This window comes from Rutidosis leptorrhynchoides, chromosome 4 (assembly GCF_046630445.1).
Source record: "Rutidosis leptorrhynchoides isolate AG116_Rl617_1_P2 chromosome 4, CSIRO_AGI_Rlap_v1, whole genome shotgun sequence".
Taxonomy (NCBI): domain Eukaryota; kingdom Viridiplantae; phylum Streptophyta; class Magnoliopsida; order Asterales; family Asteraceae; genus Rutidosis; species Rutidosis leptorrhynchoides.
In genome coordinates, this window is record NC_092336.1 from 2,481,845 (window position 1) to 2,507,585 (window position 25,741).

Sequence of the window (25,741 nt, forward strand, 5' to 3'; positions counted from 1 at the left end):
GTATTATTTTAAATGGTAATATAATAATACCAAGGGTGATCGAGATGTTGTAGTGACTTGAAATATTATTATTTCCGATAATGATTTTGCGTTGGGGGTGTCGGGAGTTTGATGCGCAAAAGTTTGGTGTAGGTAGCGAGGTTATGCGCAAGTTCACCATTTGGGCCATAACTTTCTCATACGAACTCGGATTGAGGCGAATCAAAATCCCAGACGACCATAATTCGAGCGAGGATGTTTTTAATTTCAATTTGTGAGCTGGAAGGCTCCAGGAGCGCCACTCTTGGGCTAGGAGCGCCGCTTTTGGGCCTGATCAGGTGCTGTTTGCATTTTTGGACCTTTAAATGAAGGGCATATTGGTCAATTCACTTATGAACGTGTATATGGCTTGGAGAGCAGGTTATTATTATCATTTCATCTCCTTTCTCATCCACAAAACTCTCTCATCCTATCCTAGTGAGAGAAACTCATTTAGTGAGAGAAAGCTTTGATTGGAGAAGAAGAAGCTTGAATCAGGTGAAGGCGCAAGAGTCTAAGTTGTTCTTTTCTTCCCTAGCTACGTTTTAGTTGTAGTGGTAAGTCTTGAATCCAAATTTTAGTGTTTGATTCTTGTTTGTGTTAAAGGTTTGAGTTAGTGATGGGTTATAAACCCCATTTCTTGTGATTTAGGGGGTTTTTGGGTAAGATTCATGTGAGTAAACCCAAATTAGTGACTTAGGGTTTTGATTAATGAAATTATAAGTTTGGGTCTTGCATGTGTTGGTTTAAACCTTAGAACACTTGTGTACTAGTGATTTTGGTGTTTTAAAAACATAATCACTAGTCGTTAGTGATTTTGGGCATTTTTGGGACTTATGTCAAAATGGGTGAATTGAATTAGGTCGAATTTGGTAATGACACTAATTTTGAATTAAACGAACGTTAAACACTTTAGTTAAGTGTTAAATGGTGTTTTTGAATGAAAGTGATTGTGGGAAGTGACTTTGGGTTAAAATGGCATTTTAACATAAGTCAAACGGGGTCAAACGCAATATGGGTCAATATTGCACGTGTTGGGGTTTTGTTGTAAATGACGTTTGAAATAATTACTACCTAAGTAGTAATTTAGTGTTAAGACCTAGGTTGGTCTAATTGGTGTCAAGTATAATTTGGGTTAAGTTATACTTGTTTGTATGGGTCGGAATTACCACCCGTAGTGGTAATTGGTTAGTGTCCAATAGGTGTTAAATGGGAGGGTTTTTGCGAGCAAGGTGTGATCCCTCGGCTAAGGGATAATTGTCTCAGATTCTCTTTTAGAGAATGTATATTTATGTGTATATTGTGCCTATGTGCGATATAGGTAACTACTTGCTCGGATATGAGGACTGAGATCATAATACACTACTCGTGCGGACATTCCAAGGTGAGTGGAATAATTATATATATGCGTATATAGTTTATTTGCTTGCGGGCTTATGGTTAGTGTTATCCGGGCGTGTAGATTCACTATAGTGTTATCCGGGCGTGTGGATTCACTACTCTTTTGTGTGATGGAGACCACATGTGCGTGAAGGGTGGTTCGGTAAGTGCGGACGTCCACCTAGGGGGGTTATTGTACACTAACGGTCATTGTGCGAGTACCAACGGTCATTGTGCGAGTATCGTTCCCTTGTATGTGTGTCGATGGTTAATCATGTGCGTGAAAAGTGGTTCGGTAAGTGCGGACGTCCACTTTGGGGGTTAGTTTATACTAACGGTCATTGTGCGAGTATTAACGGTCATTGTGCGAGCACCGTTCCCATGTATGTGATAATGGTTAACCATGGTTATGTGTTGTAGAGTAGCATATTATATTGTTCGGATTATATGCTATTGTTTGTGCTAGCTTGCGTATTGGAGATTTTAGCGTTATACTTTGCGATGGTATGCTAATTAAATTGCTAGCGTGTATGCGATAATTGTGTAAGTGATTGCAAGTAAGTAGATTATATATGTATATGTATAATTATTGCATTCACTAAGCTTTATGCTTACTCCCTCGTTGTTTACCTTTTTGTATAGGTACCAATGGTTGTATTGGAGGATTCTAGTAGCTCGGTTAGGTTGCTAGAAGTTGGCTTATGACGGAGTAGCATTGGCTTTGGATGTGGGTTGGGGATTTGGTAGTCCCCGGGATTATGCTCTTGGTATCGGGTTGGGATGTCGAGTCTTAATCCTTGTTTTGGTGTAATTGGGTCGAATTTGTCACCTTGATTACATTGGGGCGTTTTGTTGTAACTAATGGTTATGTAAGACTAAAATGTGTAAACGATGGTATTTTGTGTCATAATGAACTTGTGTTTGGGTTCATGAAGTGTAAACTTATGTTTGGGTAATTGGGTTGGAATGACACTTAATCAAATTTTGAATCTGCAACATTCAGGTGCAGGAGCACCGCTCTTAGGGCAAAAGCGCCGCTCCTGGCCAGCATCTGGTAGTCTTTTTGGTCAGTCGTCAGAAGCGCCACTTTTGGCAGCAGAAGCGCCGCTCTTGAGTCTTCAAAAGCGCCGCACCTGGGAGTGGTGCGCCGCTCCTGTTTTAAAAAAACAATTTTAGTCGGTTTTTAATTAAACGGGTTGGAGTCGTTTCAATAAGTCAAAGTATTCTATTCATCCGGGTGCAACAAATATGTACTATGATTTGAAGAAAGAGTATTGGTGGCCCGGTATGAAACGTGATGTTGTTAAGTATATTGAACAATGCGTCACGTGTTTGCAAGTTAAAGCCGAACACCAAAATCCGTACGGTAAGCTACAACCATTGGAAGTCCCGAAATGGAAATGGGAGCACATTACCATGGACTTCATTACCAAGTTACCAAAGACGGCGAGAACCCAATTTGATACGATTTGGGTAATAGCTGATCGGTTAACGAAGAGTGCCTTGTTTCTTCCCATTCGGGAAACGATATCGTCGGAGACTTTGTCCAAGTAATTTATCAAGGAGGTGATATCGAGACATGGGGTTCCTATATCTATTGTTTCGGATCGAGATACTCGTTTCACGTCTCGGTTTTGGAATAAGTTTCATGAAGATATGGGTACTCAATTGAAAATGAGCACGGCGTATCATCCTCAAACGGACGGTCAAACCGAGCGTACGAATCAAACGTTGGAGGATATGTTAAGGGCGTGTGTTATTGATTTCGGTGGTAGTTGGGATGAGCACTTACCATTGGTGAAATTCTCGTACAACAATAGTTACCACACTAGTATTGGAATGCCACCATATGAGATGCTTTATGGGCGTAGGTGTCGAACTCCTATTTATTGGGGTGAAGTGGGTCAAAGAGAAATCGGGAGTACCGATTTGGTTTTAGAGACGAATTGTAAGATTGAGATGAATCGGGCTAAACTTAAGGCGGCGCAAGATAGACAAAAATCTTATGTCGATAAAGGAAGGCGACCGATTGAGTTCCAAGAAGGTGACATGGTGATGCTTAAGGTTTCGCCATGGAAAGGTGTTATTCAGTTTCGAAAGTGAGGAAAGTTAGCTCCTCGGTTTATTGGTCCTTTCAAGGTTTTGGCTCGTGTTGGTGAGGTTGCTTATAGACTAGAGTTACCCGAGGAGCTTGCGGGGATTCATAATACGTTTCATGTTTCCCATCTCCGTAAGTGTCTTGCGGATGACTCGACTTGGGTGCCATTAGATGAGATTACCTTGAACAACAAGCTAGAGTATGTTGAAGAACCGATAACTATTCTTGATGAAAAGGTTAAATTGTTGCGTAACAAAGAGGTGAGGACCTTTAAGGTCCAATGGCGACATCGAAAGGGTTCCTAATTTACGTGGAAATCCGAAGAGTTTGTTTTGGTTTATCTTCCTGCTTGTCATGCGGTTTGGATCGCGAGGACGCGCTCCAATTCAAGTGGGGGAGAGTTGTAACATCCCGTTTTCCTCTTATATGATTTAAGGTGTGTATTTAACCTCGTGTACGTTTAATAATGTATCTATGATCGATTGTGTATAGTTAAATGTTAGGAAATGTAGAATATGATTTGATCAGGTTTTCTGTCGCATTTCAACTCGAATTATCGCGTAATGGTTTGTCGCGATACGCGACAAATGGGGCTGGGACGCGATAGGTTCTGAAACCCATCTTCTGTTTATCTATCGCGTCTGAAGTGAGCATGTCGCGTCCGAAGCCATCGCGATTCGCGATGGAGTACACTGAAACGCGGCGAGTCCTGAACCCAACTTCTGTTAATATGTCGCGTTCAAAAAATACGTACCGCGTTCTGTTATCGCGTAGCGCGACAGGTGGTCGCGGATCGCGACGTAAGTCGCTGAAATGACTTTTTAGCCATTTTAAATGGCATCTTTTGGGGGCATGTTGGTCTTTTCGCCATTTTAACTCTATGTTTTGAGTTTTAATTGATTTATAGCTAGGGTTGGTTCATTTGGAACTTCTAAGACCCATTTGGAGGTTAAATGGGTGAATTTGGGTTATATTGATGTAAGGAAATCCTAATGGCTATAATCTAGGGTTTGGTCATGTAAATTTAGATTTGTAAGTGTTAATTGTGTTGTTAGTCATTAATACACTTGTTAAAATTAGGGTTTGATATTTTAATAAAAGATGAAGATGGCAATTTAAAGAAAAAGGACTACTGAAGCTTGGCTTGAGTGGTATGAGAGTGAGATTTAACTTGGAATACTGCTAACTCATGTTCGATTCTCACTCCAAGCAATGAGTTTCTGACCTTTGATGGTACTGCCAACGTCAATGCGATTTTAGAAGGTCTCTAGGGGTTTTTCCAACCTTCGATGGTACTGCCAACATCGTTACGAATTGAGTTCCTCCTAACGCGTGTGTGGGTGAAAAATGAGAGCATTCGATATCGATATTGCCGTTCAGAAAACAAAAAACATGTAATATGATGAAAACATCATTTTGGAGTTAACATAGAGTATTAAGAGTCATTAGATAATTGGATTATTAATGTAAAAAGTGCAAAGTAATCATATAGGGAATAAAAGATTGAGCTATCGCGTACCCTTTTTAATACGTTTGATAATAAACTTATAGAGACTACGAATTATTTTGTTGTTACAAATGGAAATTCATTTGGTTAGAATGGAGTTTGTTCTCAGAATTTAGCTTCCAACAGTGATGATTCACACCCTTATTATTCTTCTCTTTTTGAAGATATCTCAAAAAAGGTTATTGGGCCTTTTTCTATGGTCTCTAACCTTAATTTTGTTGAGCCTAATTGCGTTAACGAGCCGAAGGTTGGCTCGAGTCCTATGCTGGAAAATGTTTTAACAAAAGTGGCAGAAGAGTGTTTTGGGCTTGGTGCTGCAACAACTTGCATAGTTGGGTCAGATTATGCTTCTCGGCCGATCGCTGATGTTAGATCAAGGTTTGATAAAGTTGGGCCTGGTATCAGTCAAATAAGGATGCTAAAGATTCTTCGGTTTGTGTTGGACCTGGATTTGGGCCAGGTATTTTGCGGGTACATCTGCAAATTCGAGTCCGGTTGATTCAGAAGATAAGGGTGTGGGTTTGGATGTGAGTATAAAGAAATTGTCGAATGCTCATGCAACATTATCGGAGAAGGTGTCATCTTGTCGTAAATATGAAAGGTTCATCTCGGTCGGATTTGGAAGTGGCAGACGGAGATATTGTGATTGTACGACTCCGTCGTGTGAAGGCTTTTGCAAGGAATGGTTTCATTTGAATAGGAAACATGCAAATTTTTATGTTGATGTAGAGCGAAAAGTTTCGCTTAAACGGGAGAAGAAGAAGGCCACCTCAGGTTCTTTTCATTTGCTTGACCATGATGAACATCTGGATACATGTGTAGCAATCCAAAATTTGTTTAGAGATATTCCCGTCGATGGTAGTGTTGGGTGTTCTTCGGGTGCGGGTCCCAAAACAGTAGGAAAAGGTTTCTTCAAAGATCTCGAGGATCGTGGGATTAGTGCCCCTTCAGAGGCAATTTTGCTAGGTGATGGATCCTCCAAAATTTTGACTTACAAGATCGTTAATCGGGCCGGAAAAAGAGTCGACAAAGACACGGTAGACGGTAAAATGAAGAAAGCCGTTTCGTAGGGTGGTTTTTGTTTATTCGTTTACTATCTTAATATGTTGTATTTTGTAGGTTTGATGAGTCTCGTTTTGATTAAATATATTTGTAGTTTTTGGATGTTATTCACTCTAGTTTGTTTCCATTATCGCGGTTTTTTTGTGTAGTCGAGGCTCAGGGTAGATAGTTATAGCTTGTTCTCGTTTTCTAGGGTAGTGCCTCTTAGTTCATTGTTGTATTCTTTTGGGTGAGTTCGTTTTTTTTTTAAACGTTTTCGTTCTATAAGAGTTTTGCTATAAAAAAAAAAAAGAGCAAAGGCTATCCGTGTATTTTTTTTTTATCTTCCGATTAACTTAATATATAAGTTAACTAGGTTTTGAGCCCGTGCGTCGCACGGCTACTCCAAAACCGTTTCAAAATCCATTATATATATGGACATCGATAAATATAGATTTTGTAGTCTATATATAAAAAAGAAATGACGATTCTTCCTTAATGATATTTACACCAACTACGCAATATAGATTTTGTTATGCATATATTGTCGAGTTGTTATGTGTTGACACGACTCCTTTAATGATATTAACATTGAAAGTATGAATGTCAAGAGTATATTTTGGGCAGTTAAAAAAATTGTATTATGGTCATTTTAACTATCTTTATCAACCAAAGAATCTGCAAAATGTACATATTAATTAATTCCTAAATGAATTGAAATTGGTTTCTTAATATTATGTTTATTAGTTACGAAGTATTGATAATAACATGATGTTTGACCAAATCTTCAAAGTTGGATGTAATTATCCTTATTTCATTAATCAACTTTATTTATATAATTAATAATAATATCAAATTAGTTTACGTTATTTGCTGTTTAATTTTGTAAAAATTTATGGAATGGACATGTGGATTTTCCACTTGGCACAATTAATTATAATTAACGTGTTAAAGACATGTCACTATTTTTTAAATCTTTTTTATCTCTAATCTCTAATCTTCTCTATCTCTAAACCTTATAAAGCGAGAGACTTACATCCGACGTGTCACTCCACTAATTACTCTCACTAATCTAATCTACGTGTTAATTAACTAAGTAATCAAGATTATCCCACTTGATCACAATAAAATTACACGTGTACCAATTGTCTATACAATTAACCAGGAAAAAAAAACAGAAATTAAAAGTCAAAACCTGCAAATCCCTATTTCTCTCTCCATCGTTCATGGAAAAACCCTAAAAAAAAAAAAAAACTTCGCCGATTGTGTACGGGTAAGGCAATAAAAAACACAGCCGCTATCCCTCAATTATCCGTCATAATTTTTTACACACATCGGTATCAATTTTATAGATTTCACACATTTTTCTTATACACCAGCAGATTTTTACGGCGAAAATATCCGCCGTCCAACGACTGCCATTCATACCGATCATAACGTATACAATAATTACACTTTTTCGTAATTGATTCAAGTCGCTTGAGAAGTTTTTTTGTTCATATCATCGGTAATCGGATGGACTTCCGTCTCATCATATTCAAAGGTCCATGAATGGCTAATCAAATTATATTGAGTGGTAATAATTTTGTATATTACGTTTGATAAGGTAATGGTACTGTTATGGTATTATTTCATAATTCATAATTTTGGTTGTTAATCTTTGGTTTTCTGGATTACCAAATTCAATATTCAAGATTGAAATCACTCTATCATGCCTGAATCATTGACATAATTTCATAAATAACAAAATTGAAAAAGTTCAATGTTTCTTATGCAAAGTGTGCATATAATTAACCAATCATAATCTGTCAATTTAACATTGTATCAAGACGATTATCTACAGGTATGTTAATATTTGCCACAAATTCGAATTTTTCTACATTTTTTTTTTGCTACCAGTCAACCAGTCGTCAATCCTGTTTGATTTTTCTGCTACCGATTCGATTGATTTTAAGTTGTACGATATTTTTGTGTTTTATTATGTTTTGTTGATGTTTGTTAATATAATTAAACTTTGTTATTTAATTATATCACGATATGTAGTGATTTGTAGTTTATTCGCTCGCTAACAAATTGATTTGTAGTGTTTTAACCGTATGATTTGTGACTTTTTAGGTTTTAACCATTGTTTGGCTTCAGTAAGAAACCACACGATTGAGCCTATACTTTTTCTACCTCATTTACTAAAAACTTTGTTTTTAATCGATTTTGTAATGTATCTGAAGAGGTTTTAAGTAGATGCAGGTAAGTCGTCCCTCAACTAAAGCTTCCTGGTATGTGATACGATCTACTGTTTTCTTTCATATCTTCCCAACGTAATAAACTTTATTCACGTGTTTCTTTTAAACTAAAATGCTTATTTGGTTTTACTCATCATTTTTCCCTGTAGTTGAAGAGGCTATGATAGTCATTTAACATATTGCGGCATAAGCTTACGTGTTATTCATTATTGTGGATAGGCACATGCTTTTTCTTTGGTCAATATGAATTCCTATTCACGGATGGGCATACAATTTTTCTCTTTGGTTGCTTGATTTGAAATCATTTGCTTGGTACATCTACGTTTACCATCTATCTACTTATAAATAATTTAGTTTGATTATTCTTTTATCAATTAACTAATATTTTTGTCGACAAAATAGTAACCTGTTATGCTTAAATCATGTTTCAGTCAGTTACTTTTTACATCTTACTATCATTAATAATATGTTATTCTGCTATATTTGTTGACATCTGTTATATAAATGCAGGAAATAGAATATGGAATTTTGTGTCCCAGTTGAAACAAATCAGGTTGGGTTGGTATAACAGTTTACAGTTTTGACCCGTATGTCCCTTTTTTAACAGATTTATAAAGGCAGGACATGACGGTGAAGAAGTCTCTGCAAACTTTCTATCCTCTTATGACACACGTTGATGATTGCATATATGGTGTTAGGCTTCAGGATGTACTCCTTCGTGAAATAGGCAACTTCAATTCTTATTGCCATCCTTCCAGAAAACAATGTTTGTCTTTATGGTATGTAATTTCCGTTCACATATCTTTTACATAATAATATTACGTACTTACCAGAGGTACTCATATTTGATAAATTATATATATTCACTATTTTGTGTAGATTCGTTTCAATTGTATGATTCAAAGCAATTTAATATTTGGTTATTTGTTTGGTTTTGTTAGGGAGTCGTTAACCATCAAGATTTCAATGTATATACCGGTACTATCAGATCTGGTGAGGTACACATATTGTTCAATATTCGGCTAAACGTTTAAGGTTGAAATGGGTATTGTAAAAACTATAATGGGTTTGGTCAGGACTCACGTAACATGTTTGTCGAGTTAGCTAACAAATAAGTTCAAAAGGCTAAGATACTTATGACCTAAGTCATCAAAAGACCTTATTTAGTTGAATGTGTCTATGCATCTAAAAACAAGGTTAAACTGCTTATGACCTAAGTTAGCACATTTGTATATGTCTTAAATTTGATACATATACTTTTGCTGGTATGAATGTGAATGCATTAATTTTGAATCCAGCAGGAAGAGGAGTCATTCACTCGGAGATGCCTACATGCCCAGGTATTATATGCATAAAGTAATCAACCTATATTCAATAATTTATTGACTAAAGTCATATATGAGCTTATACGCTTAATCTTGCATTATTAATTAAATTCAATGTGTAAAGTTGCCATTGCGATCTTACCGTTACTTTGCAAAGTATGAGGTTTTATCTGTAGGATTAAATATTTATTCACTCGGAAATATAGGTGTGCTTCTCCACCAATGCCAGAAGAATCTAAAAGGTTATAGGAACTTGCCTTGTAGGTTGGGGTTTGTCTTCCGATGGCCGAATGCTACAAAATTTCTGATGGTCTGATCCAATATCGGTAAACGAATTTTAAATTGTTAGTTATTTATATTGAGATCTTTGGTGTAAAGAAAGGTCTCAAATTAGGCACAATTCACCTACACTTGGAATAAAAAGGTATGCTCAGTATGCAAACCACCTTTTTGTTATCTTTTACGGAGTATTATCTTTTGAATTCTTTGAATTCCTATATGATGACTTCGAAAAGATTTAATAGAATCATTATGTTTCATACGAAATGCACCATAATCTATGTGTCACACCCCCCAAAATAGACCAGGGGTAATTGTGACCAATCATATCATAACACAGTTGTATAAACAAGAACGACTCTATATGAGACTTTTTAAATAAAACATTTGTTAATAAAACAGCTGAAGCAGTAATACATGTTTACATTATTATTAAAACGTAAAATAAATGTTTATGAACTAAAATATAATATGCGATGTGGACTCCATGCAAGCATCAAATCTATCATCACAAAGTTGCAAACAGCTAGCTCAATCATCACCTGAGACAAAACATGCTTAAAGTGTCAACCAAAAAGGTTGAGTGAAATTCACAGGTTTATAAATAATATCCAAAGTTTTAGACCACAAGATTTAGTTTAAAGTTGATTGATATAGAAATATCAATCTAAAAGTGTTGCTGCATTTTGTAATATCGCTACTAAACAAGTTTACCCTATAACACCTTGTACTGTCAGTGTCGTGGAATCATTATTATGTAACCAAAGACCAATGGTCGAATGGTTAGAGACGTTACTCTCAATAGGCCTACTCACAATAATTAAGTTTGCATTTAAACGTAGCAATTGACGATATTACGGTAGGGATTTAGCATGAATCAAAGCATGACAACATAGTTAACAATTTAGTACTTGTGTCTAAGTGTAAAACAGTTATAAAGCAAGCATGTGTCTCACCTCAAAAGTTATAAATATTTAAGTAAACAGTAAAAGTGGGGCTATGAAAATCACCTTAGTAGCACAAAAGAGTATTCCACGAAAGAATTGAACGGAAGGACGTGACCGAGATCTCAACCTAGAGATAGAACGTATGATCAGACATTGCCTAACAGACAATAGTATATATTACTATATGGATAGTAATGGTTCACTGAAGAATTTCCATTTTCGGAAGGTTACTATTTATGGAAAGTTTCCACTTATAGTAATTTTCCAATTTTAGAAATTTCGGGTTAATCTTTAGCAAGACGTTGTATAACTTTACTCAAACTTCGTTGCTATCAAATAAGTCAGGAATGACCAGATGTAACCGGGGGCCCAGGACTCTTGACCAGAATCTAAGTCATGGCATTCGAGATCCACAAGCTTACCCATAAATGGCAACCTAGACATCATTCACTTACGACCGTGAGTAGTGATGAAGTTCATATGAATTATACATTATCTTTGATTAACCTTCACTTTAGGTTTATATGTTATTATATATGTTATATAATATTTATTAATGTATTAACAATTTGATTATCTTATATTATATACTATAAGTTATTATTATTAAATTAGTATAGTTATAAAATAAGTGTTTATTAATAATGTATTGTTATTAACTTACATTATCAGCATTATACTTTATTATATAGTATACTTAGTTATTAACCGTAAGTTATAATAATAATATTAATTTAGTATATCTAATATACTTATGTTAATCGAAATTCATACTAATATATGTTAATTCGAATATTAATTCATTAAATATTATATTTATAATTTTTATAAACTTAGTTAATTATACAATTCAGTAGGATATTTTATAAAAATAATTTTATCAAGTTTTGGTATTTATTTCCCACTTTTCTTTATATATATACTCGGTTTATATTAATCAAATTTAATTAGGTAATAAATATTAAATTGACCTAAATAAATAATTTTATATTTTTTATAGGTTCTATATTATGTAAGAATGTTATAAAAATTATTAAATCAAATTTTATATCAAAATATTATTTATTTAATGTTTTCTAATTATTTAACCATTGTAATCGGCCTATAATTAAATAAATAGGAAAAATAATTTAAAATTAATTTTTATATTTTTTTTAAAGTATCTAGTGATGCTACTAATCATATAAAAATTTTATAAAAATATTTAATACACGTTTTTATTTATTTTGTATTTTCTTTATTATTTTTCTCGGTTTAGAATAATGCAAAAGTAAATTCTTTTTAAATACTAATCGTCCCATTTATTTAAGTTTTATAATTTTAGCTTGTTTATAAAAGTATAATAATCTAAAAAAATTATAATTATTTTTATTACTGTTTAATATTTTATTACGAATTTTATATTATTTTTATGTTTAAATACTACATAATTCGTATTTATTTATAAATAATATTCCATAAATTATTCAAATTATTTTTATACATTATAATACTTATAATACTAATTATAACATGTAAAAATAATTTATATATATTAAATTCAAATTTTTAAAGAATATATAAAAAAATAAAAGCAATTCGATAAAAAATATAGAAAATACCTCAAGTACTTTTTCAAGTTTGTGAGAGAGTTTTTCCAAAGATTTGATACAAGTTTTTATGAAATGGAAGTGGGTATTTATAGGAAAAAAAAATGGTTGGTGAAAAGAAAAAATATAAATAAAATAAAGGTGCCAATTTTGACAAAAAATAAAAACATGTTAAAAATGTTTTTAATAAGTTTTTGTTTTTGAAAATATTTAGTCAAAATTCATGGGCTCATTATTTAATTTATAAAAAAATCACTTTTTTTATAAGCTAAAAATATATATATATATAATGATTAAAATAACTTATCATTTAATTAATAATTATGTTTCATATAGTTTTAAATGTAATACGCATTAATGTTAATATTAACTAAAGTTATTTTATATAATTAGTGTAAACTTTAGTTAACAAAAAGTGTCGACTAAAAATAAATATTTGATCAATGTCAAATTTAATTATATATTACGTATGGATAACAACCCTATAGTCAAATTAGTCAATTCAGGTATGGAAATATGAGGGTTGTTATAGTACCTACCCGTTAACAGAAATTTCGTCCCGAAATTTAGTCGTTGCCATTAATCGGTGTTGTTCGTACATAGACGAGGATATTTACGTTTTATTTGGTTTTCACGTTCCCAGGTATGCTCGGGGCCTTGCGTGAATTCTAACGGATAGAATATTGTTCTGTTTCAAGAATTAAAATCATACAAACCATAATTTCTACAAGTTCTTCTAAAAAGTGCATTTTATTATTAATGCGGAGATCATTCAAAATGATGATGTTTTACAAGTCATTTCAGTAAATTAGATACATGAAATATGTTATGAATAATATTGTGCTCATTTAAAACCTTGAGCGTTTATGCCACAATATTGGGGCAGATAAGACAAAGAGGAGTTCGTGAAATCATATTCATGAAATTTGATAGAGATCATCATTGTTACAACAAGAATATCTTAATGATGAATATGAGTTGAAAAATAAAGTTTTATCACTATTTAATAATATGGATAAAACGATTCGATTATGGAAAGCGTATAAACGAAGTTATCGTAAAAGAGTGAATGAGAAAATTAAATGTTCGCCTTAACTTTTGACGTAGTCACGATTGATTTCCGGAATTCAAGGGATTAAATGAAATCTTCATAATCTATAAGATTTGATTCTCCGGTATTTACGGAATTTTGAGATTTCTTTGATTAAATGCGGTGAATTGCCTTGATTGACGTGTTTGGAAATTTTGCTATAAATTAGCTTCTTCCGTTTCATTATCTTCACCACTTCTATACTTTCTTCCTAAATTCATACTTTCAAAAGATTTGTTAATATGCTCAATCATGTATTGATACTTGTTATTATATTAACCATATATGCAGTCATTCTTCTTTTTCTTTTACCACCAGAGGAATCTGTTTACTTCTACTATGCTCTTGGGGTTATAGTGTTTTTAATTCTCCTGTGTATTTATATTGCTATACGCATTGATATACACGGTTTGTAGTTTCGGAGTCGTTATCAGGCTGTATATTTTCCCTTATATGTCGGAGCTTTATGCTTTTGTTTTTTCTTCCCGACTTCAAGTCAAGCGAATAATGGTCCAGAACTCGTAGGTATGAAGTTTCGAATGATCATAATTTATAAAGTAGAAAGGAAAGGTAATAGCACGATTTGATTTGTCAAATTATCAGAATATTCGGAAAAGACCGAATCATCAAGAAAAATATTTTCTTGATATGTTTAGAGGTTAAATAGAATGTAAGAGTCGTGTAACATGGCGAATGGTGATTTATACAGTCTATGAATCATCATCTTCCATTAAAAATTTAGCATGACTTACTGTAATATAATCACGTTGGCCTGACATCATTATATTATACTAACTCATGCTTCAATTTCCAACACTTTTTCAAATCATTCATAATTTAAACTTGAATTTTATAGAATATAGAAACTAATACAGTTTCCTTTATGATGTGATAAAGATATGGCAAAGAGATAATTAATTGCGGACAAGAATCGTTATGATGATATCATCAGAAATATAGAGGATATTTATGATGATATTTTAGAATTTCTAAGTTCGAAAGTTGATGAAGAAAAATTTTCCGCAAGCTTTTAACATGACTTCGGAGCAAGATATTCTCTAAAGAATTCATTGGATCCAGAATTACCTGGATTCTTTGAATATAGGGTTTGGTCCTTGTATTAATCCTTGGTCTCCTCCATGATTAGCTCAATCCGTTTTTCCGTTCCAAATTTTCTTTTGAGCTTTTCCAACGTACCATTCTTTATTATAAAACTTTTGGCCATTGAGACCATCTACAATTTCGCTGTTTCCTCTGCATTTAATGCAGCAATATTTGAATCATTGGTTATCAATCCGAGATGGTTTCAAGAAATTTCGTTTTTAGATGATTAAACGCTAATTGTAATCTTCAACGGATCTAATGGTTGATGAATAGGCGTTGTAGATTTCAAAAGAAATGAACGATAATTTCGGTGGTTTGATGTGATAATTCACCATAGAATACGAATGAATATATATATGAATTTAGTAATCTTTAGGAAGATAACACCTGCTAAAGCTTTACTTGGATTCTGATATGTCAAAATTAGAATATGTAATTGAATTTGTACGAAAATGGTTGTTCTTTAGTGAACGGATACATATATCCTGTGAACGTAAGTAGTATAGTTACTGATTATTGAATCAGAATTGAAGAATGTACAATGCAACATATTAATGTGAGATATAAATATTTCTCGGGTATTACCTACCCGTTAAAATATTTTCACAATTAACAGTTTGTACAAAAGAACTTTAATTACAATCTTTATGGAGATATACGTTCATATATGTATTCTTCAAATATAATATAGATTTAATGAGTTAATATAATATTAAAATCATTTGATTTGCGGTTGGAACAAGAATAAATAATCTTCAAAACTTGAGAGATTACATAATCGTCGCGGAATATTTCTTTAATGGAGTTATGAATCAATACTTCATCATTCATTGTTATTGATATACCTCGGTATATGATGTTAGTGCTCGTGGAATTCTTGTGAAATTCACAAGACACGTATAATGTTTTCTAAAAAGTTTCGAGTACATCAAAAATGGAAGTGTAAAATCAGACATGTATTTGAATAATACACTTGATTTATTATGAAATGGAGTTTATTGTGCTGAAGCAGTGATTAACGATCATTAAATCATTAACGAAGGATGTACATTATAGCATATTAGTGATATGAATTAACCAAGTAGTACATACTAGTTAAGATTTACACGTGATAGCTTAGTACGAAAAGATTTATTATTGTTTCAAACCACATATATATATAAAGTATACATATATAATTCTTCAGGAAGAATGAGTCAATACATCTTAACTCATTATTACTAATATTCCTTGGTATCTATGGGGCGTATGATGTTGATATCCGAGGTACTGAGTGTGATGTTAAGGCGTGAGATGCAGATGTTGTTGTTGGTGATGCTGATGCTGTTGGTGGTGATACTGATGGTACTGGTTATGCTGCTGGTGCTGCCGCTGGTGTTCGTAGGTTTCGTACCATATTCTCCAGAGCCACCACTCGAGCGCGAAGCTCGTTGACTTCTTCTATTATTCCGGGATGATTGGCGGTTCGGACAAGTGGATGAATAAGATCTAGAATTTTAGATATTATATATTCGTGACTGGATATCCTGGAAATGAGGGTGAAAATAGTGTTCCGAACGGGTTTGCCGGTAAGTGCTTCAGGTTCTTCACCAAGAGGTGAATTCGGTTGGTGGAAGGGATTACCTTCTTCTTGTCTCCATTGATTAAGTTTACTACGAACCCATCCCCAATTCATCCAAAATAGATTATGGCTGATTGGTTCGTTTGTTCCGGTTAAGCTGCCATTGGAGCTCGAGGAATCGGTTGAGAAATCCATATTATGTGATTTGATTTAGGGTTTGATATGAGATTAGTGTTGAATACTGGATGATATATTCATCTCATTGAATATGTATATGTAGCAAAAAGATTTCCGTAATTTACGGAGGAAATTTAGGAAAAGTGTTAGACAAAGATTATTGGGATAGATACGATAAGATATAATAAGATATGATGTGTCTATACTCTAATAATGGTAGTATGACGTGTCTAGATGATAAGTATGTAATCTGATAATCTTTTGATTAAAGATTTTCAATTCGTAATGTCCTATTCAGGTCCAGGGGCTTGAGCTATAGGATCCTTTAAATCAGTAATCCAAACGCTTTCTATTCTATAGTTTCGTAGATGTCATCCGTCAGAAAAATTCAATGATCAAAACAACAAGAAAGCAAAGAAAGTAATGAATATGAATAGTGATGACATTATAATGTCTTTGAGATTCTCGATAACTCAATAACATTTTCTGGTTCGCAAACCGATGCATAAAGGCATATAGGTACGTGATATAACACGGAGCTATATACGTTTGAGTATGAATAGTAACAAATATAGGAGTTTCAAAATTCATGAATAATATTTCATGTAATACATATGTAATACACAAACCATGATAGATGACTTAGGAATGTCAAGAATTTCAGAAATCGTAGTGTCGCATTTAAACGCGGTGGCGTAATTGGATAGTACTTAGAAAAGTGAACAGAGTTCTTAGATTGACTTGGCATTCTAAGATAAGTAAAGTTTCTAAAGTATAGTGTAGCATTTAACAATTAAAGGCAACAATTAAAGGCACTATAGTCAAGGAAAGTTGTAGTCGTACATTGCTAAGGTACCTAATTGTATAAGGCACACTTAAAATGCAATCCTGGTTCTCTACAGCAGCACTGCTCTGATACCAATCTGTCACACCCCCCAAAATAGACCAGGGGTAATTGTGACCAATCATATCATAACACAGTTGTATAAATAAGAACGACTCTATATGAGACTTTTTAAATAAAACCTTTGTTAATAAAACAGCGGAAGCAGTAATACATGTTTACATTATTATTAAAACGTAAAATAAATGTTTATGAACTAAAATATAATATGCGATGTGGACTCCATGCAAGCATCAAATCTATCATCACAAAGTTGCAAACAGCTAGCTCAATCATCACCTGAGACAAAACATGCTTAAAGTGTCAACCAAAAAGGTTGAGTGAAATTCACATGTTTATAAATAATATCCAAAGTTTTAGACCACAAGATTTAGTTTAAAGTTGATTGATATAGAAATATCAATCTAAAAGTGTTGCTGCATTTTGTAATATCGCTACTAAACAAGTTTACCCTATAACACCTTGTACTGTCAGTGTCGTGGAATCATTATTATGTAACCAAAGACCAATGGTCGAATGGTTAGAGACGTTACTCTCAATAGGCCTACTCACAATAATTAAGTTTGCATTTAAACGTAGCAATTGACGATATTACGGTAGGGATTTAGCATGAATCAAAGCATGACAACATAGTTAACAATTTAGTACTTGTGTCTAAGTGTAAAACAGTTATAAAGCAAGCATGTGTCTCACCCCAAAAGTTATAAATATTTAAGTAAACAGTAAAAGTGGGGCTATGAAAATCACCTTAGTAGCACAAAAGAGTATTTCACGAAAGAATTGAACGGAAGGACGTGACCGAGATCTCAACCTAGAGATAGAACGTATGATCAGACATTGCCTAACAGACAATAGTATATAGTACTATATGGATAGTAATGGTTCACTAAAGAATTTCCATTTTCGGAAGGTTACTATTTATGGAAAGTTTCCACTTATAGTAATTTTCCAATTTTAGAAATTTCGGGTTAATCTTTAGCAAGACGTTGTATAACTTTACTCAAATTTCGTTGCTATCAAATAAGTCAGGAATGACCAGATGTAACCGGGGGCCCAGGACTCTTGACCAGAATCTAAGTCATGGCATTCGAGATCCACAAGCTTACCCATAAATGGCAACCTAGACATCATTCACTTACGACCATGAGTAGCGATGAAGTTCATATGAATTATACATTATCTTTGATTAACCTTCACTTTAGGTTTATATGTTATTATATATGTTATATAATATTTATTAATGTATTAACAATTTGATTATCTTATATTATATACTATAAGTTATTATTATTAAATTAGTATAGTTATAAAATAAGTGTTTATTAATAATGTATTGTTATTAACTTACATTATCAGCATTATACTTTATTATATAGTATACTTAGTTATTAACCGTAAGTTATAATAATAATATTAATTTAGTATATGTAATATACTTATGTTAATCGAAAATCATACTAATATATGTTAATTCGAATATTAATTCATTAAATATTATATTTATAATTTTTATAAACTTAGTTAATTATACAATTCAGTAGGATATTTTATAAAAATAATTTTATCAAGTTTTTGTATTTATTTCCCACTTTTCTTTATATATATACTCGGTTTATATTAATCAACTTTAATTAGGTAATAAATATTAAATTGACCTAAATAAATAATTTTATATTTTTTTACAGGTTCTATATTATGTAAGAATGTTATAAAAATTATTAAATCAAATTTTATATCAAAATATTATTTATTTAATGTTTTCTAATTATTTAACCATTGTAATCGGCCTATAATTAAATAAATAGGAAAAATAATTTAAAATTAATTTTTATATATTTTTTAAAGTATCTAGTGATGCTAATAATCATATAAAAATTTTATAAAAATATTTAATACACTTTTTTATTTATTTTGTATTTTCTTTATTATTTCTCTCGGTTTAGAATAATGCAAAAGTAAATTCTTTTTAAATACTAATCGTCCCATTTATTTAAGTTTTATAATTTTCGCTTGTTTATAAAAGTATAATAATCTAAAAAAAATTTATAATTATTTTTATTACTGTTTAATATTTTATTACAAATTTTATATTATTTTTATGTTTAAATACTACATAATTGGTATTTATTTATAAATAATATTCCATAAATTATCCAAATTATTTTTATACATCATAATACTTATAATACTAATTATAACATGTAAAAATAATTTATATATATTAAATTCAAATTTTTAAAGAATATATAAAAAAAATAAAAGCAATTCGATGAAAAATATAGAAAATACCTCAAGTACTTTTTCAAGTTTGTGAGAGAGTTTTTTCAAAGATTTGATACAAGTTTTTATGAAATGGAAGTGGGTATTTATAGGAAAAAAATGGTTGGTGAAAAGAAAAAATATAAATAAAATAAAGGTGCCAATTTTGACAAAAAATAAAAACATGTTAAAAATGTTTTTAATAAGTTTTTGTTTTTGAAAATATTTAGTCAAAATTCATGGGCTCATTATTTAATTTATAAAAAAATCTCTTTTTTTATAAGCTAAAAATATATATATAATGATTAAAATAACTTATCATTTAATTAATAATTATGTTTCATATAGTTTTAAATGTAATACGCATTAATATTAATATTAACTAAAGTTATTTTATATAATTAGTGTAAACTTTAGTTAACAAAAAGTGTCGACTAAAAATAAATATTTGATCAATGTCAAATTTAATTATATATTACGTATGGATAATAACTCTATAGTCAAATTAGTCAATTCAGGTATGGAAATATGAGGGTTGTTATACTATGTCACAATATGAAAATGTGTCATAATATTCTAAATTGCCTATTTGACACATCTGCTACAAGAAGTTAATGGTTGATCGAACTTATTAAATAAACCATATAAAATGTTCGTGAACAAAGTTTTTTCAAAAAACGAAAAAAAAAAAAATTTGCTTCCCCCGCTTCCCCCCGATTGGTTACTTCCCCCTTGATCTTACCACTATATATATATATATATATATATATATATATATATATATATATATATATATATATATATATATATATATATATATATATAGGGGAGAGATTAAGGGATAAGCACCTTTTTGGAGATAAGGGGATAAGTAAATTTATTTTTTAGATTCCATCAAATTTAGCCCGATTTAGGGCTTAGAATTTATATTTTAGGATTTCCGGGGTTAGTAGTTATTGTTTAGATTCTAAAAAAGTAGTTTAAAAGCAAAAAAGTTTTTACACCAGGTCATTTGATGTAGGATAACCAAATATGAGGTTTTTTTCTAAATTTTGCCCGATTTAGAGTTAGACTAAACCCAAAACACTAAACCCCAAACTCTAAACCGTTCGCGTTAAACGCTAAATTTAAAGCCTAAATCTAACCCTATACCCCAATTTCTAAACCTTAAACAGTGCTTTTTTATTAGTCGTTAGTCATTTTCATTATACATCAAATATATGATAACCTGCTGTTAAAAAAAAAAAAAATTTCTAAACAATAAATACTAACATCAAAAATTAAAAAATCTAAACTCTTATTTTAATGTTAATAAAGTAACAAATTTACTTATCCCCCAAAAGTTCTTAGCGCTGGATCTTCTCCCTACACACACACACACATATATATATATATATATATATATATATATATATATATATATATATATATATATATATATATATATATATATATATATATATATATATATATATATATATATATATATATATATATATATATATATATATTTCATATATGGTAATTTATAGTTACTATTTTTTAACTTCAGGCAACTCGCATGCTATACAGGGAATACAGGTAATCATGTACTCTTAGTCGATGTGGTATTGCAAACAACATGAAATTTAAGTAGCTCCATCTAGTATTGTAGCATATGTTGCTGTTTTCGATCCGCAAAATTGGCTTTGGCTATATTTGGTGTCAGATAAAATTTACAATATAGACTTATTGCTTGTTAGCAAGGTTGTAAGATTGCTAATCAGGAATTATTCAACCGGAACCTTGTAGGGACTAATCAGACATTTAAATAAATAGATTTCGAAATAATTTGTGTAAATATAGAGGAAAACCCTTAACATAAACAAACACTAACAGTAACATAATTGTCTTGAAACATAAACAAAATTATTCAATTGTTCAAATATTCAAAACTCTAATTTATATTCATATTAAAATGTTGACCAACTCGATTTTGACAATTTTGACCCATTGACTGGTGTTGACGGATTAATTAGAAGCATTTTGAAAAATCTAATCTGCCTTTAAAAAGGATTAATGGGGTATTAATGAGGAGTTTTACAACCATGCTTATTAGACTGTAGGATTGTCGTTACGAGTCAATTGATTAGGACTGATTTCCCAATCAACCAGGTAAGCTAGGAATTGCGTAATACTTGATCATGACCCACGAGCACCACATTGTTTGTTACGTAGCTTAGCATGTGCCGCGACTAACTTATTCTTGCATGTGTAGGTGCTAATTCGGATGCCAATATATCTTAACTAATTAAATTCCATATAAATTATAGACTAGTAGCAGTTGCCTTAAATAAACTCCAATATATCTTGACAACATTCTCTTGGAAATGCAGTTGGAGGTCTTCTAAATGCCACGTTCGGAAATGCAACAGAAATGATTATTTCAATATATGCATTAAAAAATGGGATGATTAGGGTTGTTCAACAGTCATTATTAGGATCCATCTTATCAAATATGTTGTTAGTGCTTGGTTGTGCTTTCTTTACTGGTGGCATTGTGCATTACCCGAAAGTTCATCTATTTAACAAGGTAAATTTTAATTTTAATCATTGTGAAAAGATGTGTGGAAATGCTGTTGAATGTATATTTAAAGTGAGTGAAGCAAAAGTGAACAAGAATGACGTGTGCGTAGACAGCTGCAATTGTTAGTTCAGGACTGCTGTTAATGGCTGTAATGGGCATACTGTTTCCAGCTGTGCTTCATTTTACACACACGGAAGTTCATTTTGGGAAGTCAGAATTGGCACTTTCAAGATTCAGCAGTTGTATAATGCTGGTGGCATATGCAAGCTATCTATTCTTTCAGCTTAAGAGTCATTCTAATCTTTACGATTCGATTGATGAGGTATTAGTGACCATTGATATGTTTTTTGCTATTATACAGATTGTTTTAAATAAAACCACGCAGGCTAGCCTGAGTGGCTACCGAGTTGTCCAATGAAGCACACCACCCGGGTTCATGTCTTGGCTATGCCAAATTGTTCAAAAAGGGAGTGTGACTAGAGGGTGCACATAATGCGCAATTCACCTGGTACCGAGGTTTTACCTTCTATGGGGGAGCCAATGTGCTCGTTCACAGGAGGGGGTTTCCTCGCTTACCCAAAAAGAGTGTTTTAAATTATGGTAGTGGATCCGGTTTCACTCTTTTATTTATATTTATTTATTTTTACATATATAATATGGTAATTTGATTGTATTTGTATTTTATAAAGATTATCATCATGATGCAGGAAAGAGAAGATAATGTAGATGATTCTGATGAAGAAGAGGAGGCTCTTGAGATTTCCATGTGGGAAGAAATTGCTTGGCTTACCACTTTAACTTTGTGGGTATCTGTATTATCTGGATATCTAGTTGATGCTATACAGGTAATGCCACTTGGCTAACCATATTCCTTCCAGTTAAACCTTACATTACATTAAATTAAAATTGGTGGTGGTTTCATGCGTCCGTCTGAAACTTTTAAGTTTGCAGGGAGCATCTGACTCGTGGAATATGCCTGTTTCTTTTATTAGTGTAGTCCTGCTTCCTATCGTTGGTAATGCTGCAGAACATGCGAGTGCTATAATGTTTGCTATGAAAGACAAGCTTGTAAGTCTCAATTGTTTTTTTTTTCTTTTTTCCAAGCAACATACATAGGTAAATTAGGTATGCGATTACTTGACTGATCTCTCCGCAAGTCTTTTACTAATAATTATATATTTCATAATAATAAAAAATAGGACATTACACTTGGAGTGGCAATTGGATCATCAACTCAGATATCTATGTTTGTGGTAATGCCTTGCCCCCTATCTACCTTTTCTTATTGTTTATGGCTGCTATTCACCATTAGCCATCTCTTTTTAAGAATTAGACATGGGTTTCAGTCGGTTGCTGAATAGAATTAATGGTTTTCCTGTTACAAACAAACAAACAAATACAGATCCCATTCTGTGTGGTTGTGGGTTGGATCATGGGGCAGCCGATGGACTTAAATTTTCAGCTTTTTGAGACTGCTACTCTTTTTATTACAGTGTTAGTTGTGGCGTTTATGCTGCAGGTATCTCTTTTCTATCATTGTATGTATATATGGATGTTGTTAGTCTATTGGTTAACTTTGTAAGCATTCTATTTGGTTGGTTTGCGCAGGAAGGAACATCTAATTACTTCAAAGGTCTGATGCTAATTCTCTGCTATCTCATCGTTGCTGCCAGTTTCTTTGTACACGTAGATAATAAATCTGGTAAACATTGTCATCTGATCACCTTTTGTCAAAACTAGTAGCATTACCATTGTAGAACAAACAAAATAATTGACGTGCTTGAATGATTGATGCAGATGATGACTAAGAACAAATGATAAGGCTAGAAATAAATGATGGATGTTAATTGGTTAAAATGTTGTAATTTGGTGAGCCATCAGATGGTGTAGGCGTTGTTGTAAAACTGTCAAAAACATTTGGTTATTGTTAGAAAAAATTACGTCGTTGGTACATGTGGTTTGTAACTATTTTCATTACAACACAAAGTTTAAATTTTGCGTCGTTGGTACCTAAGTTTTGTGTGACTTTCGTGGTTAGTACCCACACCAAACGTCCGTCTACATTTAACATTTACCACCTCACAAGTGCCACGCATGTGAGGGTATATTCGTCCGTTTCATTATTAATAATAACGAATCAAGTGTTCCAGCGGGGTCAACGTTTTGACTTTCGCAACGTGGTAGCATAAACATCACGCCATCACGGTACCAAGAATCATAATGTGCACCCCTTTACACTCTATCCAATCTCATCTTCCTCATTCACCATCTTCTTGATCTCAGAAATTTGATATTAACACAAATCCTAACATTCGTGTTTGATCAATTCAACAAAACAAATTCAGATTCATGAGTTTTTTATCCGAGCTCTTCGTTTTTAACTGAAAATGAAAAATCGATTTGGTTAGAACCACCCAAACACTAATCATCACCCACCTAGAACACCTACTTGTATTCTATTTATGCCATGAGCTATCAAATGGGCTGCTTACTACTGTCAATGAGCACAACACCCGAATACCCTTTAAGTTGCTTATTACATAGGTAACTTTGATTAAGTTAAAAAGCTCAACGTGAATCCTTCATGCTAGTGTTAACCGTGATCTTCAAACTCCTACTTCATTTCTATAACTTGTTTATGTCGTAAAACTCAACCAAAACACCCCATCACTTATCTCTGCTCTTCAAATTGTTCGAACCATGTATCAACAACTACTATTGTTGCATTCGCAAAACACTATCAAACCTCCTTTTTTTTTTTTGATCATCACCTTACCACCACCTTTGGGTCACCGCCACTACAACCCACCGATCACACCTCCTTCAAACCATGAACCCATCACCTTCACCACCCTTGTCACCCTCCGAAACAACCATCACCTTTGATTTAAAAACAAACCCAGTTACGTTTTAAATTCCGTTTCTTTATTAAACGAGCACTACCTCTCGACAACAACCATCCACCATCTTCAACTCTAGAAGAACCATCGGGCACCATTAATAAATTGTGAAATACCACGATCAAGAACCCAACATCATCCTCACCACCTTCACGACTCCATCTCCACCATAATCCACGACCCACTTCGAACACGTCATTTCTGTTTCCTCTTTATTCGAGTACAAACATCACCACTCTCACCATTCTTGTACTGCAGATGTTTTCTGTTTGTAAACCGAAGACCTCACGAGACTATTGTAGCTGCTATTACTCCTTGTTTCAAACAAGATCACGAACCAACTTGAAATCGAATACACAACTGCTGCTACAGTGACAATGCAAGGATTTACACGAATCAGGTGAAAGGATACACGTCCAGCGTAATTTGTTGATAATATTACATGCTTCGCGTAATTTTTTTTTCATCACACTACACGATCTGAGTAGATCAATTTCCTGTTCTACTACCACGCGTATTCACTATTCAAACCAAACCATGAAACCCATTAGGATACTGTCGACCGATGTTGTTATGATACATGCTGTTTACAGCGAAGAATATAATGACAATAGAAGAAATGAAACGAGTAGGTTGATAATGATTTATGCGAGTAGACGTTAAGATGTGGTTGTGTTAATAACGATGATGATGAATTGATTATGATTATGTTAAAACGAATACGATAATTAAGAGAATGATGATTTGATGATGATT

At 32.6% G+C, this 25,741-nt stretch overlaps 1 protein-coding gene across 2 annotated transcripts; it reads left to right on the forward strand.

The window, feature by feature from the left end:
- The first annotated feature begins 21,043 nt into the window (after positions 1–21,043).
- LOC139904047 (vacuolar cation/proton exchanger 2-like) lies at positions 21,044–24,086 on the forward strand. 2 transcript variants are annotated; one of them, XM_071885979.1, is made up of 9 exons: positions 21,044–21,100; positions 21,895–22,091; positions 22,156–22,407; positions 22,793–22,930; positions 23,037–23,153; positions 23,285–23,338; positions 23,488–23,604; positions 23,694–23,787; positions 23,883–24,086. In XM_071885979.1, exons 3-9 carry the CDS (start codon positions 22,228–22,230, stop codon positions 23,891–23,893), a joined length of 711 nt encoding a protein of 236 aa, XP_071742080.1. In that variant the 5' UTR covers positions 21,044–21,100; positions 21,895–22,091; positions 22,156–22,227; the 3' UTR covers positions 23,894–24,086. The 2 variants fall into 2 exon arrangements, with proteins under 2 accessions (XP_071742080.1, XP_071742081.1); XM_071885980.1 differs by lacking the exon at positions 21,044–21,100 and having other exon boundaries at positions 21,507–22,091; positions 22,256–22,407.
- Positions 24,087–25,741: the final 1,655 nt, after the last annotated feature.